Raw genomic sequence first — 16,344 nt, forward strand, 5'->3', positions numbered from 1 at the left:
TAGTTAGCCCAGCCTATCATAAGTTGCACTTTCTCGGCTGCTATCAGTTTTCCTGAGTCCTAACATAAAAGCACCTCTTCCTGATTATGACCTTAACTTGCCTCCTAGTTTGAATTATCTTTGCTATTTCCTTGGCGTGGACTTGCTCTTTTCTTTACTTCATCATGAATGAGGATTTTTGCCAGCTCCATTACTTCCCTGCATTTGGGTGTTCCAGATAAATACCTTGGGCAGTTGGTCCAGGACCAAGAATCTTCTACCTCTTGGCTAATCTTTCTCTTTGGTCCCTCTATTTTTGGCAGATGGGAAGCAGAAGATACCTTTGTTGGGATCTCCATGCTACCAAAGCTGTCATCTGTTGGGAGGTGGGAGTTAGGTTTCTTTGCTCTTTGCTTAGGAGAGTTCATTTCAGAGCAATGTTTCTTAAAATGTGTCCATCATTTTCTGAATTAGTATTCATCATGAAGCTATTGCAATTTTGAATTTAGGAATATGATTAAAAGCATAGTACTAAAACAATTTGTTAACAAAAGCTTTAATTAATTAGCATGTCAGCTGCAAACACAAATAATGCTGATTGCCATATACTTCTTTCTTTCCTTTTTTTTTACTTCTTTTTTGAGTAGATATTCCCCTATTTTATTATAATCCTTACATCTACTAACCTTAATCTCTTCTGTATGTCTTCATTGATAATAAAATGGATTGAAGTTGAAAAGTTACAATCTGTAAAAGTGTACAAAACAAATATTTCAAAGATTGCTTGAATGGTTTGACATTATTAAGAAGTAACCCCTTAAATAGCATATATAATAATATTTTAATTACCATGGAAAATTGAATACTTTTTCCTGATAATTGACCACTTGTTCACATGAATCCTAAATTACATACAAAAATTATGTGACAATGGTATACATGTGTTGGACACTTTCGGATAATAATCTGGTGATTTTTGGACTCCAGAATTGTAGACTCATGTAAGTAGTAATTAAATGTAGTACTTTGATATGGGAAGTGTTTTAGAAACATTTATGGATATTGGTTTTTCAGTATCAAAAGAGTTGCACCCAGAGGTGTAATGTTCATTGGAATCCTCAAAAACTGAGGTGATGGAAAACAGCCTGGATGTGCTCTGAAGGAATTCAAAATATCACATGCAGTGGGCAAAGGGCTTGACTCAGATGGCATTTCATTCATTCAATAAATATTTATTAAGCATCAATAAAATGTCAGATTTTGATAGGCTGGAGTAATAAATCAGTGAGCAAGAGAAATAATGACCCTTCACTCCTGGAATTTGAGATAGTTTTCCACCCTCAGAATATAGGCATCTATAAATACGGCCTTTAGTTTTTCACAAAGCTTATTTTCTTCAGCTATTAAATGGGGGTCAGTAGCACTACTTTACAGGCTAATTTTTAAAGTTATATAAAATAATGTGTGTGGAAGTTCCCAGTGAGAAAATATGAGAAGTTGAGAAAGTTGATAAAATATGACAAGAGCTGGGGAATTTCAGGAACAAAAACCCCTAGTGCATTCACCTATACAAATTTGCTATCTTCAATTATGTAACCAAAATAGCAGTATTTTTTGAATGAAGAATTCTTCTATCTAATGATAATTCTTATTTAATTCTTTAATCAATAATTGTGAACATGAAATCATTTTAAGTCTAATGTTCTAAGATGTTTTCACTGTAAAATTCTACAAGCCATTTAGGCAAGATTCATCCTTGAGGAGCAGCCTAAACAAAGAGTCACTCATAAACCTCAGTTGTAACTCTGATTTGTTATTTGATTTCATGGAGCGGAATACCCATCTTGAGTTTGCGCTGCATGAACATGTGGCAGTCTCCATGGCTGCTTGCTTCTCCTCCTTTGATACAAACAAATATTTTAATTTAGAGGATGAGAGGGGAATGTGAAATAGAAGTGTCTCTGTTCAAGAGGAATCCGTAACAGAACTTTTGAGAAGAAAAACTAAGAGGTCATGTTTCATTACAAGGCCCGTGGAAGGGAGAATGGGGCTACGTGCTCTTCTGGAAAAATGGTTTTACTTCTCCATGATTGATGGCCTGTCTGGTGTGAGGCTGGTCACAGTATTAATGTCAGGACTTACCCTCAACAGTAGAAAAAGCTGTCAGTTCTGATATTATAGAAGAGTGGGATTGGGATTATAGAGCTGAAGTAGCCACAGAGAGTCCTCTGACTTAAGCCCATGAGGCAAGGTGATTTTGTGCAAAATTGACTTTAAACTTATTTTACATGTACAGAGAGAAGACCAGAAAGAACTAGAATAAAAATTTAACAGGAATTAGTTTAAAAATATAATAAGAAACATATCATTTTCTTTTCATTAATATGATGTTTTACTGTCCAAATTTTATTCATAAACATATAAAAATTTTGGACTTCCCTGGTGACACAGTGGTTAAGAATCTGCCTGCCAACGCAGGGGACACAGGTTCGAGCCCTGGTCTGGGAAGATCCCACATGCCGTGGAGCAACTAAGCCCGTGCGCCACAACTACTGAGCCTGTGCTCTAGGGCCCACGAGCCACAACTACTGAGCCTGTGTGCCACAACTACTGAAGCCCACGTGCCTAGAGCCCATGGTCCACAACAAGAGAAGTCACTGCAATGAGAAGCCCATGCACCACAAGGAAGAGTAGCCCCCGCTCGCTGCAACTAGAGAAAACTCATGTGCAACAATGAAGACACAACACAGCCAAAAATAAATTTAAAAAAAAATTAATGTAGAAATTTTAAGATAAAATATATAGGTGTGCTGATAAAAATAAAATTACCTGTTTAACAAGGTAGCATGATTTAATGGAGGGAGGATGGAGGTTAGAATCTAACCTGCATTCATATCCAAACTCTTGCACTAAGTAGCTGGAAAAAGGATAATCTGATAATAGCCCTCTCCTTTAAGGACAACATGATAGAATGGAATGCAGTGCCTGGAAAGGGCCTTTCCTTCCTCACCCTGCAGGAGTGAGCTCACGCTCTTGCCAGCTCTCCTTCCCTCCCTGTTGCGGGACCGACCCAAGGCCTGAGAGATTCACGTCTGGTTATTCTCAGCTCCCAGTTGTCACGTTGTCTTAGTGACTGCCAAGTGTAACTTCCCTCTGGTGAACAGTTATATGCTCTGGGAGCCTGTGGTGAGCCCTATTCCCCCATCCTATGACACGTTAATCTTTTTGAAAGGTATATATTCTGTGGATCCCATGGATTGCTTCTAGACTGTAGCTTCCCTCAGCAGTCACAGCCAGGTCCACCCTCAGCCCTTACCCTCCTAATCCGAAACCTTAGAGTCTATCCCAGCCTTTCCTAGTTTACCTGTCTTGTTATAATAAACTGGGACATACATGACAGTGGCTTGACGTGTGACATCTCATCACCTTGTCCATGATCTTCTCCAGGAGCAAGCAAAATACAATGACCCACTGGTGAAGCATGACACAGTTACATCTCTTTACAACGATTCTAGAAACTACTAGAGAATTATAAGCACAGGTGTCAGGAGTCAGCAAATGTTCAAGACCCAGCTTACCATCTTCATAAATCCAATTTAGTCTTAGTTGTGATGGACTACCTCATCCTAAAGTGTCACCACTGAAAAGTCATTTGACATGGATCTGAGGGTAGAATCTACAGAGTGACAGATTTCAGTTCAGTGATTAAGAGAAACCATTTATAAAATGACATATTTTATAGTTGAGCAGCTAGTTTCCTCCACACTTATATGGGACATATTTCCCAGCACGGGTACTATGATAGATCACTACCACAGAGGGCTTCATAACAAGGTGGTTGCTTACATCAAGCTGGGAAATACTCCACCGGGGGAGTCTTGGCACACATATGAAGACCTTTAGGAATTCTTGCAATGGAGAGGCCTGTTGAACTTTAAGCGACTATTCTAACTTTTTAAAACACAGAACAATATTTTCATATAACATGTTTTTCCACATCCCCTGGAATAAGAGCCTAAAGCATCCCATTTGGAACTACTCTATGATAGAACTACCTGTTCAGTTACTTTTAATATAAGAGTGACACTGAAACTCACATTCATGTTGCATCGTCCCGGTGCTGCATTACAGGGGTTCCTCATCACAGGCTGGACAACTTGTCTCATCTCTCCCTGAGATTGGAATCAAGTCAAGGATTGCTTTTGGTTGCTTTTCCTCATTCTGCCCAGATTGAGGGAACTATTTGTAGCCCCTGATTGTCTGTCTGTCAACATATAAATAAGAAGCTTTGAGGGACTTCCCTGGCAGTCCAGTGGTTAAGATTCCACTTTTCCAATGCAGGGGGCATGGGTTCGATCCCTGGTTGGGGAACTAAGATCCCACATGCCGCATGGCCAAAAAAAAAATTATGGACATGTTGGAAACATATGGGCCTTGAATTTCCCGGAATTTTTGACTTTATAGCATGTTAAGTTTGTCTCCCTGGTCACTTCCGTAGCCCTCAAATCTTAAGCACATTTCAAGCAGAGCTGCTGGCATTTGTTAAGTGTATTGCCAATTTGAAGATTATTTGGTTCAACATCTGGCACATATTCAGACACAACTCCATATATCCCTTGCTATATGTACAAACAAGTCACTTCAATTAGGCAAGGCTCGTTATGAAGAGATCTCCCTAGGAACCAATGAAAAGATGTTAATGATTTACCAGTTTGGTTCCTTGGAGAGAGGGAATCCCCCTCTACCTAGCTTATATTGGGCACTTCATCAATAAACTAGCAGTGAGCAAATAAATAAATAGTGCTTCTACAGTGCCTGAGGATACTTGAAAACAATTTGTTCTCTTAAGTGGATTAAATAACTCCTCCCTGAACGTCTTATTACCTGATGATTTTGTAAAAATTAAAAAAAGCTTTTTCTTCATAGGGAGGGCATAAGTAAACCCTGAGAATGACTGGTGCCTGAAAGTCGAGAAGCTTAGGCTCAGTTGTGTTTCTACTACTTATCAACAGTGTAGTTTTGGGAAAATATGTTGACCTCTGTGTGCCTCTATTCCTCATCTGTAAAATGAGGATCATGACAATCTTATAAGTTTCTGTGAGTTAATACTTGAAGCAGTTCCTGGCATGTAGTAAGTGCTCAGTATATCTTGGCCACTACTATATAATCAAAGGGTGCAATATTCCCAAAGAACTGCAAGTTTTACATAGAAAAGTTCATCAGACTATAAAAGAAATGGAAATTATACATTCTAATACATGCCATAGGGAAGATCAAACTGTTTTTCTTGAAGTTATTTGCCTCCTCCTTCATCCCAGTATCTGCACAGTTCTTGGCACATGGTTTGTTGAGTGAATGAATAAATGAGTAATTAATTGATTCATTCTTATCACATTCCTCTTATCACTTCCTCTTTCGTGCAGACCTGAATATCCCCAGGAACGCTGTTTGCTTTAAGAATTAGCCAGTGAAGGGTTATGAGAAGTATTGTGGTTTCTGTTCTGTGTGACTCAGTTGACAAAATTAATTGCTTTTCTGTCATGCAATTTCATGGATTTTCATCAATCCTTTTGTCTGTTAACAAATCCTGTCAGTATCTTTAAACCTTCAATAATGATCAGTGTTTAGCATTTTAATAAAAGAATGGAAATGTGTGTGTGTGTGTGTGGTGAGAGAGAGAGAGAAAGAGGGAAATTTTAAATAAGATCTAACTTTTTATTTGTATGTTTCAGTAGTGTCAGTCTTCATGAATGTTATTATAAAAAGTAAATAATTTCTCTATAAAATCTAAGAATATAATGCCATGTTGCTTGACAGTATTTCTGAGAACTACTACTCTAATAATTAGATGTAACTTTTCTGCTATGTTAAGAGTACACAGATTTCCTTTCTCTTAAGACATCTACTTATACCGTTTAGTGTTTGAATAATTTTAAAATTCTGATTTCTGTTCTTTTTACTGGTTATGAATTCATTCTGGTTTAAAGTGTTTAGATCATCCTCAAATTTATCAAACTTGCCACTCATTTCTTCATGGAATTTCCAGACTTACAAAGCCTGATTGCCCATATCCGCTGTCTCATATAGAGATGGACCCACCAAGAATGTGGGAAGAATGAAGAGTGACCATTGGTTATACTTGCCAGCAAAACAGACTACAGCCAGCCATTTCTGAGCCATCTCAGTTCTACTAGAAAGTTGTTTTTTTTACATTGAAGTATAGTTGATTTAACAGTGTTGTATTAGTTTCTGGTATACAGCAGTGACTCAGTTATATATATATATATATATATATTATATATATATATATTATATATATATATATATAATATATATATAAATAATATATATATATATACATATTCTTTTTCATATTCTTTTCCATTATGGTTTATTAGAGGACATTGAATATAGTTCCCTGCACTATATAGTAGGAGCTTGTTGTTTATCTGTTTTATGTGTAGTAGTTTGTACCTGCTAATCCCAGACTCCTACTGTATCCCTTTGGTCCCTTTCCCCTTTGGTAACCATAAATTTGTTTTTTATGTGTGAGTCTCTTTTTGTTTCATAAATAAGTTCATTTGTGTCATATTTCAGATTCCACATATAAGTGATATCATATGGTATTTGTCTTTCTCTTTCTGACTTATTTCACTTAGTATGATAATTTCTAGGTCCATCCATGTTGCTGCAGATGGCATTATTCTTTTTTAAGGCTGAATAATATTCCATTGTACCACATCAATTTTATTTTATTTTATTTTTTAATTTTATCGGAATATAGTTGATTTACAATGTTGTGTTTCAGGTGTACAGCAAAGTGATTTGGTTATACATATACATATATTCATTCTTTTTCAGATTCTTTTCTCATATAAGTTATCACAGAATATTGAGTAGAGTTCCCTGTGGTATACAGTAGGTCCTTGCTGGTTATCTATCTTATATATTCTACTAGAAAGTTCTTGTTCAACCAGGCTAGGGCTAATGGCTGTTCTGGCTGTAGGCAGAAGGTTTTTTTATTCCCAATCATTTTTTTTTCTTTTAGTCTCATGATAGGTAATCTCACCCAAATCCCTGCTTTAAAATACCACAACTCTAGTCTCTCTCTAGTGTCCTAAGTGCACACAATCATGAAGATTTTTTTCACACAAGAACCCAGACATGGTCTAGCCAACTTTTCTACAATCTCCATTCAAAAAGCACATTCTTCTCCTCCCAGGAGCAAGCTTTTATGGATTCTTGGCCATTCTATCCAATGCACATTTTCTCATTTTCCATTATAGCACTATCACAAAGAATTTTCAAAGCTTTCTCTCTGTGGGCTCCCACTGATTTCTGAATTACTTGCGAACAAAAATCTTGTCTTTTTATGAAATTGTGCTAGATAGCTATCATAGTATATATTAAGTAGGTAAAAAATGCCATGGAAAGAAAGAAATGCATCTACTTTTAAAAAACATCATTACCATAGTTCTTTATATGAGATATTTCTCAATTAAAATAATTCCTAATCACTTAAAAAATGAACTATTTACAGGCAGATTCATAGATACGTAAAGTAGTTTAGAGGTTGCCAGGAACAGAGCAGGGAGGGGAAAATGGGAAATTATTTCTTAGTGGGTAGAGTTTCTCTTCAGAGTGATAGAAAAGTTTTGAAAATATATTGGTCATGGTTACACAACATTTTGAATGTAATTAATACCACTGAATTGTACACTTAAAATTTGTCAAAATGCCAAGGTTTATGTTATATATATTTTACCACAATAGAATTTAAAGATGAGTTATTTACAAATAAGAAAGGCATTGAAATATTCAAGATAACTAAATGCATATTTTTTAAAAAGAAAATCTTTCCTAAATAGAGAAGTCATAAAAGGGAGCCCAGAAATTAGTCTTGGAAATAAACATGATCTTAGGAATACTGTTTTTTTTTTCATTTATTCTCATTTAAGAAACATTACTACAACAGAAATCATCATTAAATAATGCAATGAATTTTAAAAGTGAATAAGTGAATAACTGAATGATTAAAAGAAAGCACCATTTAAATAAGCAAATCTCCAAAGTTGAATGGCTGGATATAGCTGGACCCAGTTTATCCCTCTGTTGATCACAGACTTTAGGTGGTCAAAATGGTGTGCTGTCCATAGGAACATAGAACAGACATGGACACATCTACCATTTGTTTTTGATAGGAAGTGCTATCAAGTTTAACGGTCATAGGACCAAAGGGTCAGATAGACTGGATTTATGCCCTGAGTCTTCCTCATGGAAGATTTTTAGTCTCAATGAAGCACAGTTTCTTCATCTAACAAATAAAGGGGAAAAGATCCAACATCATTTCTTTTTTGTGAAAGTGAAGAGTACCTGGTGAAGGCCTGTCATGCAGAAGTCCTTTAACTACATATTATTAACATAAAGGTTCAAATAAGTTTAATGTTAAACAAGTAGTTACTCTACATAAAATATCATGAGTTCTGAAAATAACTTTAGTTCCAGATATGCTTCATATGAAGTTTTTTTTTCTTTCTCCCTCCCTCCCTTCCTTTTTTTTTCTTTCTTTCCTTTTTTATTGGCTAAATTTATACTTAGCATATTTGGCAATATTATCCCATCTAAATTCCAGGCTACTGGGAAATACCAATCAGTGTTCAAAGCACCCCTAATTGTGGGCAAACTAAATTATCTTTCACAAGTAAACTGCTGTTACAATTGAGACACAGTCCTCACCTTGAAAGGCCAATCTTATAAGCACTGATTTCTGTGTGGAATTTTTTCTAACCTTTTTTTCTTTTTCTGTTTTCCTTTCTTATATGCTGACTTCGGTGTAGCAGACCACTTGGGGATTGAATTCATGGGTAAGACTAAACAATTTTCTCCTTAAATATCTGGAAAAAACTAAGTTTGATAATGTATATAGTGTTCTCCTTCCCCATCTGATTATAATTGAAATGTCTCACTGTCAGGTACTATTAATAGTAAAAAATGTTTTTGTCGGTTTTTCACTAAGTAATGGCCCAAAATGAAATACTTAACTACTTATTGGGAAGGCAATTTAATGTTAAGTGCAGCTTTGGAACCTTACAGAAGTTGAATTTGGCTCCTGGATTTGATTGTTTGCTCTAATTCTCAATTTTCTTATCTGTAAAGAGGGATGATGATAGTTCCTATTTTATTGCACATATAAATTGCTTAGCACAATGTCTGAAAGATGGCAAACATTCAATAAATGGTAGAAAGTAATGGTGATGGTTTAGAAATATCAGTTTTTGTTTTTTTCTGCTCTATTTTTTTTCCTTTTGCATGATGACTACTTTGGATATATTTTGGTCAATCTTAATTTTGGAGTATGGGCTCTATAAATGTTTTCATTTACAAAGTGAAAATATTTATTTTGAAGTACTTGTAGTGAATGGTGTGTTTTTAAAAGGATTAGAATACCTTCCACAGTAATTATTTTCTATACTCATAGATAATTACATTAAGAATTGGACATACTTTTCTGAGTCTATATTATAAGTAAATGAAAAGAAAAAGTATTCCATAAGATTGATAGGCATGGTACTAAAATAGAAAGATACTCAGGAGTTAAAGTTAGTGAAACTGAGTACCCAAATTTGAATCCAAATTCATAGGTTCTCCTTGCTCAGCTTTTGTTGAACTTCAGGTTTTCCTCTTATATGATATAGATGTGAATACTTGCTTTATACCTGCATATGTTCTCTGTGATAATACTTACAAATTTGCTTGTTTTCATTTATCCATTAATTCAGCAAATATTTATCAGTTGCTCACTCTAAGCAAATAAAAAAATGCAACATGCTACAGATAAAATAGTGAGCAAAAATGAACCATAAAAGCTGGTTTGATGGAGCTTACAGTCTAGGAATCTTTCAGATGATAATTAGGTAATAAAACTGATAAATATAAAATTTAAAGTTTCTTAAGACCTATTTGAGGCAAGATGATATTAGCTTGGACTCATATGATAATGGAAGATGTGAGAGGAAAAACTGACAGATATTGGGGACGTGATAGCAACCAGTATTTGAGAGGAATTGATGTTGAAGGTTAGAAAAGGAAGATTTTCAAGGATGACTGCAGGGTTTAATAGTTTGCATATTTAGATAAAACATGGGCCCATTTTCTGAAAAAGACTCGAAGAAGAACAGATTTATGGGAGATGTTTTACTAGATTAGGTTTGGAAATTTTGAGTTCTGGGTGCCTTTGATATATCTGAGAGAAGATGTTAAGTTGATAGTTATATTTCTGGAAGTTTTGAGGGTTAATTAGAGATTAGTGATGACACACTTATATTAAAATTGATCTTCCTGTTGTGTGATATTACTCATTAGTGCTCTGTTATCTAGGTATTGGATCATAGAAAAAGCAGACAGCTCAATTCCAGCAGATTTGGGGTTTTGGTAGATAGATGTGATGAAAACTCATAAGGGCAATGAAATTCAAGGTAATATTGAAATGAGGCATTATGGAATGTAAAGTAGATGTGTAATGAGATGAATGGGGATTGGCTAATCTGAATGGAATTAATGAGTAGTCACCATGGGAGTCCTCAAACAAGCCGTTGGCATGAAGAGGAGGTTGTAGCCATATGAACCAAAAATTGCAGAAAACCATGGGCATGGTCATGTGGTAGAGTATAAATTGTTGAGAAGGACATGTTCTCTTATAAATTGTTGAGAAGGACATGTGGTTTGTACTTTCCGCATTTACTGATGATGGTGGGGATTAGCAGCATGGAAGTTGAGCATCAACAGTCATTTGAGGATAGCAGGTACTTAGCCTAATCAGTAGAGAAATTTGCTCCACTAGACTGTGGTGATTGCTGGCTCAGAGAATAGGGGCTCCAGAAGTTATGTAGTAGAATGACTATAGATATAAGAAACACTGCCTGGTGGTGTGTGGGACTGGGATAGCATCAAACCCCACAAATGGTATGGCCACAGTTATAGTAAACTAAACTCGCTACATTAATAATAATTATCACTGTTGAAAGAAATGGATGAGTCATCATCCTATTGGGCTTTCCCTGAGAGTTTTCAATGACACTTATACCTTATAGTATAATGATTTGCTATGGAATCAAGATATGTATTAAGAGGTCTGTTTTAAAATATTTAAAATAATTTAGTTACCAGTAGGGTAAAAATAAGTGGTTATTGTGTAATTCATCTATATGAATCTCAAGCCTAACTGATGTTATAATGAGTCTTATAAAAGGTGAAGTCAAATTATAGCTATAAAGCTTTACAGGGAATGGATTCTCAATATGTGAATCCATATTGCAGTAGAGTTTGCCTTAGAAAGAAGGTGTTGGGCAAAGTCAGAGTCAAAGGGAGTACTTAGTATGCATATACAGAATGGGAAATGATGAAGGAGTATTTGGAATGATAAATAGGTTTATAGACTTAATGAATAAACTGTTTTCACTGGACTCACTAATTCTAGACCCTGTTCACCCCCACAGGTTGCTCTAACTGAATGTATAATATTCTGTTTCTTGCTTTAGGAATAAATATTTTCAGATTTAACTTGTAATTTTAGAATCCATATGGGTAAAATTTGTTCCATGGGAGATGATATCATCACAATAATATGGTATCTCTAGGTATAAATGAAGCTGGGAAGCAGAAATGTAGGCATACTCTCTATAAATTTAATTATGTCAGTTTATTGGTGTACCTACAAGTATTCAATGCCAGTTCTGTTTTAATGAATTTCAGAATACCTTTCTTCTCAACTTTCATCATTCTTGCTTTGGGCAATGTTAATTTCATGTTTCCTTGACTTGATCACAAGGTGATGATCTGAAGCATGCGTGTCTTTTCCCCAAGTCTTTTTATTCCCAGTGGCCATGTCATGTGTGCACTCCTACTGATCAGACTCAAAACATAAACACATTAGAAAGTTCAACAAATTCTTATCTATAGCAGAGAACTCCAAATCATATACTTCAAGAATCCTACTATTATTTAATCAACATATACTTGTCACACTTACTATATGCCATATGTATAAGATATTGAACATGCAGCTATATAATCCACATCCCTTGATGAATAAAGGTTCTGAAATTAAAGGTAGAGAAATCTACACATAGTTGAGGTGACATAACAAGTGCTATTAAAATGGCATAGGTGGGCTTCCCTGGTGGCGCAGTGGTTGAGAGTCCCCTGCCGATGCAGGGGACACGGGTTCGTGCCCCGGTCCGGGAAGATCCCACATGCTGCAGAGAGGCTGGGCCCGTGAGCCATGGCCATTGAGCCTGCACATCCGGAGTCTGTGCTCCGCAATGGGAGAGGCCACAACAGTGAGAGGCCCACATACCACAAAAAAAATAAAAAAAATAAATAAATAAATAAAATGACATAGGTAAAATACAATGAAAAAAAATTAAAAACAAAAGCCACTAAATGGGCTTGGGAAATTCAGAAACATCTCCCCAGGAGGGGAGAAATTTAAGCTGGATACCAGCCAAAGTGGATAAGCTGTACCAAGTGTTGCTCCAGTCCAAATTTAGACTAGCCCCACATTGCTTCCACATTAGTAGGAGCCTTGCTATTTCAGTCAGTGTCTCTGAGCTCCCTCGTGTCACTACTTTAGGACTGAAGAGAGGACATCAACTTCAGTAAAATAATTATCCTATTGAATAAACCATTCCAAGCCTAATGTCCATAAAACTGTCAGCATTCAAAAAGATTTTTCCTTAATTATATTCATGAATTTTTTTTTTAATGATGCCACTGGGATTGGAACAATGCAAATTTCAACAACAAATACTGCTCTAGAATACAGTATCAGTTTAAAAAAATACAGTTAACTGGCATAGTTAGGACAGGAATTTGAAGGTGCATAAAAACACAAAATTGTGTTTGTAAAAAAATTGGAAATAAAAGGGTTTATAGTAAACCGATAATCAAAAAATATTTCTTGAAGTCATGACTTAACCTACTCATTCATAAATGCATGAGGGAAAATTGATATTTTTAAGGTCAGATATTCAAACTTTCCCTCACAGCGTGGATAGATCAGGAGATGGTACAGACAAACTTCTTTCTAAGCACAAGTAATCATTGAGTTGTCTGAGAAATGCAACCAATCATCCAGACAAGACAGATGGCCAAAGGGTATGTCAGACTGGCCAAGTTTGGAAGGTGCATTGATCATGACGAGGGATTTCTCATCTGAGAAATATCTCACTACTGTGTCAGGTGCTCAATCATGGAGCATATCTCATTATATCCATTTGAGCTATTTGTTACACAGCTGTGTCTCTGACAATGCCCTGATGCATTTGATGCTCTAGGCATCAAAGATGTTTGTATAAAAGCAGGTGCAGTGCCATTTGCAAATGTATTAGCAAACCACAGGGAGAATTGAAGATTGTGTGGGAGATCTTTTATGCAAATTTCTTTCATTCTCATATGAAAAAATAAAATGAACTCTGCCAGTTAAATGTCGTTTGTGATTTGATATTGTGTTTAGGATAGCATAATATATTTATGCAATCTAAGTAAACTCTGGTATATATTTTTTTAATCAAAAGATTTATAAAACTTGGGAAAAGTCAGATTTTTAACTATAATCTTAAAAAGATATTCTAAAATAATCCTATGTTTTGAAGTTAAAAAAAAGAAGACAAAAGAAATACTGAGTTGCCTATAAGGAGAGGGTTAGAAATGTCTATCGTCTAAAATATATGTGTAGATTCAGAATTGAGAAAGTTATTACTTCAAACTTCACCATATATTTAGTATCTCTTCATCCCCTCATGTAAAAAAGAATACTTTTAGGATATTTTAGTAAGTACTGAAGATTATCTCCTGAGAAATAACCAGTTTCTAATTCTGTTTAGATGATATGAGGTGGGGATACTTTCCTTAAAGCTACACTGCTTATTATGAATGAATTGATGTGTGTTCCTTTAAATCTAACAAGCTCATATGTCAGGCAAATGAATTCATGTGTATGCCCTAATTTGTGGAAATATAAAAATGAGGATCCCCCTTCTTTAGGCTGAAATCTCTGAATTAGACTTATTTGGAACAGAAATGTTTTTATTCACTTGAATATATTGTTTTCTTATAAAATAAAATGCTAATTTATGGATAAATGTGTTTGTATAGGGGATTCATTCAAAAGGGTACTTGTTTAGTTTTTTCTTACATTAAACCACATGAGAAAGCAGATGTCTCAGAGTAATGTAAGTTAACATTATTTAGTCCTTGATATGTGCCACCAAATTTACATTATTTCATTGCACTCTCAAAAAAAAAAAAAGCATGAAGTAGAAACTATTTATATCCCTATCTTATAAACAGCAAAACTGAGGTCTATTTAGATGGAATATCTCATCCAAAGAGCAAGTGGAAGATACAGGATTTGAACCAGAGTCTATCTTCCTCCAGAGTTCTTGAATTCTGCTGGTGACCAGCTGCTGAGCACCTAACACATGAAGCCTTCAGGATTACTCGAGAGGTTGTACTCCGGCAATCTGTCAAATACAATGCAATTTTGTATCTAGTCCTAAAGTTTAGAAGTAATGTTTTCCAAGTACCATGAGGTCATGAGAATCTTAGGTAGTAACTCACTTTATCCAAGCTACAAAAAATGAAAATGAACCAGATGCCAGTTTATAGCTTTACATTCAGAATTTTAACTGTCATATGTAACAAAAGGCTCCCATTGGTTGGTAATTTCAGTTTCTCATGTAGAATAATCTACAGAAGTTGTAGTGTATCAATATTTGAAGATTTTGTGGTGATTACAGAGGGTTGAGTGACATTAGTTGGGTGCCTCTGCTGTTAAATGCCATTGTGGTATAAAAGCCTTACACATCCATCTCCTCTGATGAGAGACATGTACCAGATGGCATAGTGAGTTGAACCATCTCCTCAATGGTTTCCCAAAATGCTGCTTAAGAAACACTTACACAATCTTGTTTGCTCACTTATTTTTCTCTTTAGCAATATGACCACTCCCTCTCCTTATACTATGAATTTTTCTTTAGTGTGTTAGTACAAGAGCTAATAATAAGGTTCTCTTAATCACAAGCACCTCCAAGGTTTTTCATTCCTCTCTCCCTTCTTTCCTTCCTTTCTTTCTTTCTTTTTCTTTCTTTTTCTTTCTTTCTTTCTTTTTTCTTTCTTTCTTTCTTTCTTTCTTTCTTTCTTTCTTTCTTTCTTTCTTTCCCTCTCTTCCTTCCTTCCTTCCTTTCTCCTCCTTCTCTCCCTCCCTTACTTTCTTTCCTTCCTTCCTTTCTTTCTAATAAGAGATATCTTGATTTGATTTGTTTTCTCCCAAGACTTCCTAGCCATGTGTGTAAGGATAATATTTTTGGCTTTATCTATATGATTAATCTAACATTGTAAAGATAATATTTTGGCTTTATATATCATTAGCCAATTGTCATTTGCACATATTGGTACCTCCAGTGCTTAGAAGTCAAAGTCAGTGATCCTCTTTGAGGAATGGCTACAACCAAGAGATACACTGGAAAAATATGCAGATATATTAATTATGGTTTCTACAAAAGAGAAAATGGACATTTTTGTAAATACATTTATAGAATGGATTCCAGAATTGGTTAATGAAGTTTTGTAGGTAGACACTGAGAAACGTATTTGTTGTGAACTATTGGAAAAAGCAGAACTGTTCACTGAAAGGTGACATAGGACCACTACATTTTTGCTACATTGATATTAGGAAAATTTTCATAAAGCTGCTAAATGACTAGATTGGGAGTTTCTGTGTAGATAGTGAATATATAGACTCTAGCAAAGCCTTGGGTAGGCTCTCATCAACTTCTTTTGTAATATGGTGAAGCATGGATTATACCAATTTAATGGTAAGTAGATTTGGGGCAATAAAATGCTATATGGAGGATCAAGATCAGCCATGAGTGGAACTTTTGGTGGCCTCTATGGAAACATTTTTATTAATGGAATAAAAAAAGACATAGATTAGACACATGTAAAATTATTGAACTTTTTATGAAGCATGATTGTACTCTAACAGACTGAATTAAGATCTAACAGAAAGGATTGGACTTTGAATTGTCAAATTGGACTCAAAAGAATTTGAGATCTTAACCAGTATCAACTTAATTACATTTATATACCAATTATCTAAAATGTGCATTAGTTGATAGTAGGTTCCAAAGATCTTCTGAAATGTTCTAGAAAAAAGAAAAAGTGAAAAAAAAAGAACAAAGAAGTTAAGATTGTCATTGGAAAGTAAATCCCAAAGAGGTTAAAAAAACAAATGGGCTTTTATATCCCATTCTCCCTGACCATTGCTTCAGGAGCCAGGATGAATCTGTGGAATAGAAGAGAGGG

At 35.2% G+C, this 16,344-nt stretch overlaps 1 protein-coding gene across 7 annotated transcripts in view; it reads left to right on the plus strand.

Annotated features, from left to right (window-relative positions):
- NRG3 (neuregulin 3) overlaps positions 1-16,344 on the plus strand; it is a gene marked incomplete at both ends in the record, with an annotated part of 1,107,647 nt that overhangs the window by 940,760 nt on the left and 150,543 nt on the right. For 4 of the 7 annotated variants that reach the window (XM_082611217.1, XM_082611214.1, XM_082611218.1 and 1 more), the window contains one exon: positions 8,817-8,843. In XM_082611217.1, the coding sequence (XP_082467343.1) occupies positions 8,817-8,843 (27 nt within the window). The remainder of the gene's footprint in view (positions 1-8,816; positions 8,844-16,344) is intronic. The other 3 variants (XM_082611219.1, XM_082611220.1, XM_082611216.1) reach the window with 1 other exon arrangement.

The sequence above is a fragment of the Mesoplodon mirus genome (assembly GCF_964341445.2).
Source record: "Mesoplodon mirus genome assembly, chromosome: 2".
NCBI lineage: Eukaryota > Metazoa > Chordata > Mammalia > Artiodactyla > Ziphiidae > Mesoplodon > Mesoplodon mirus.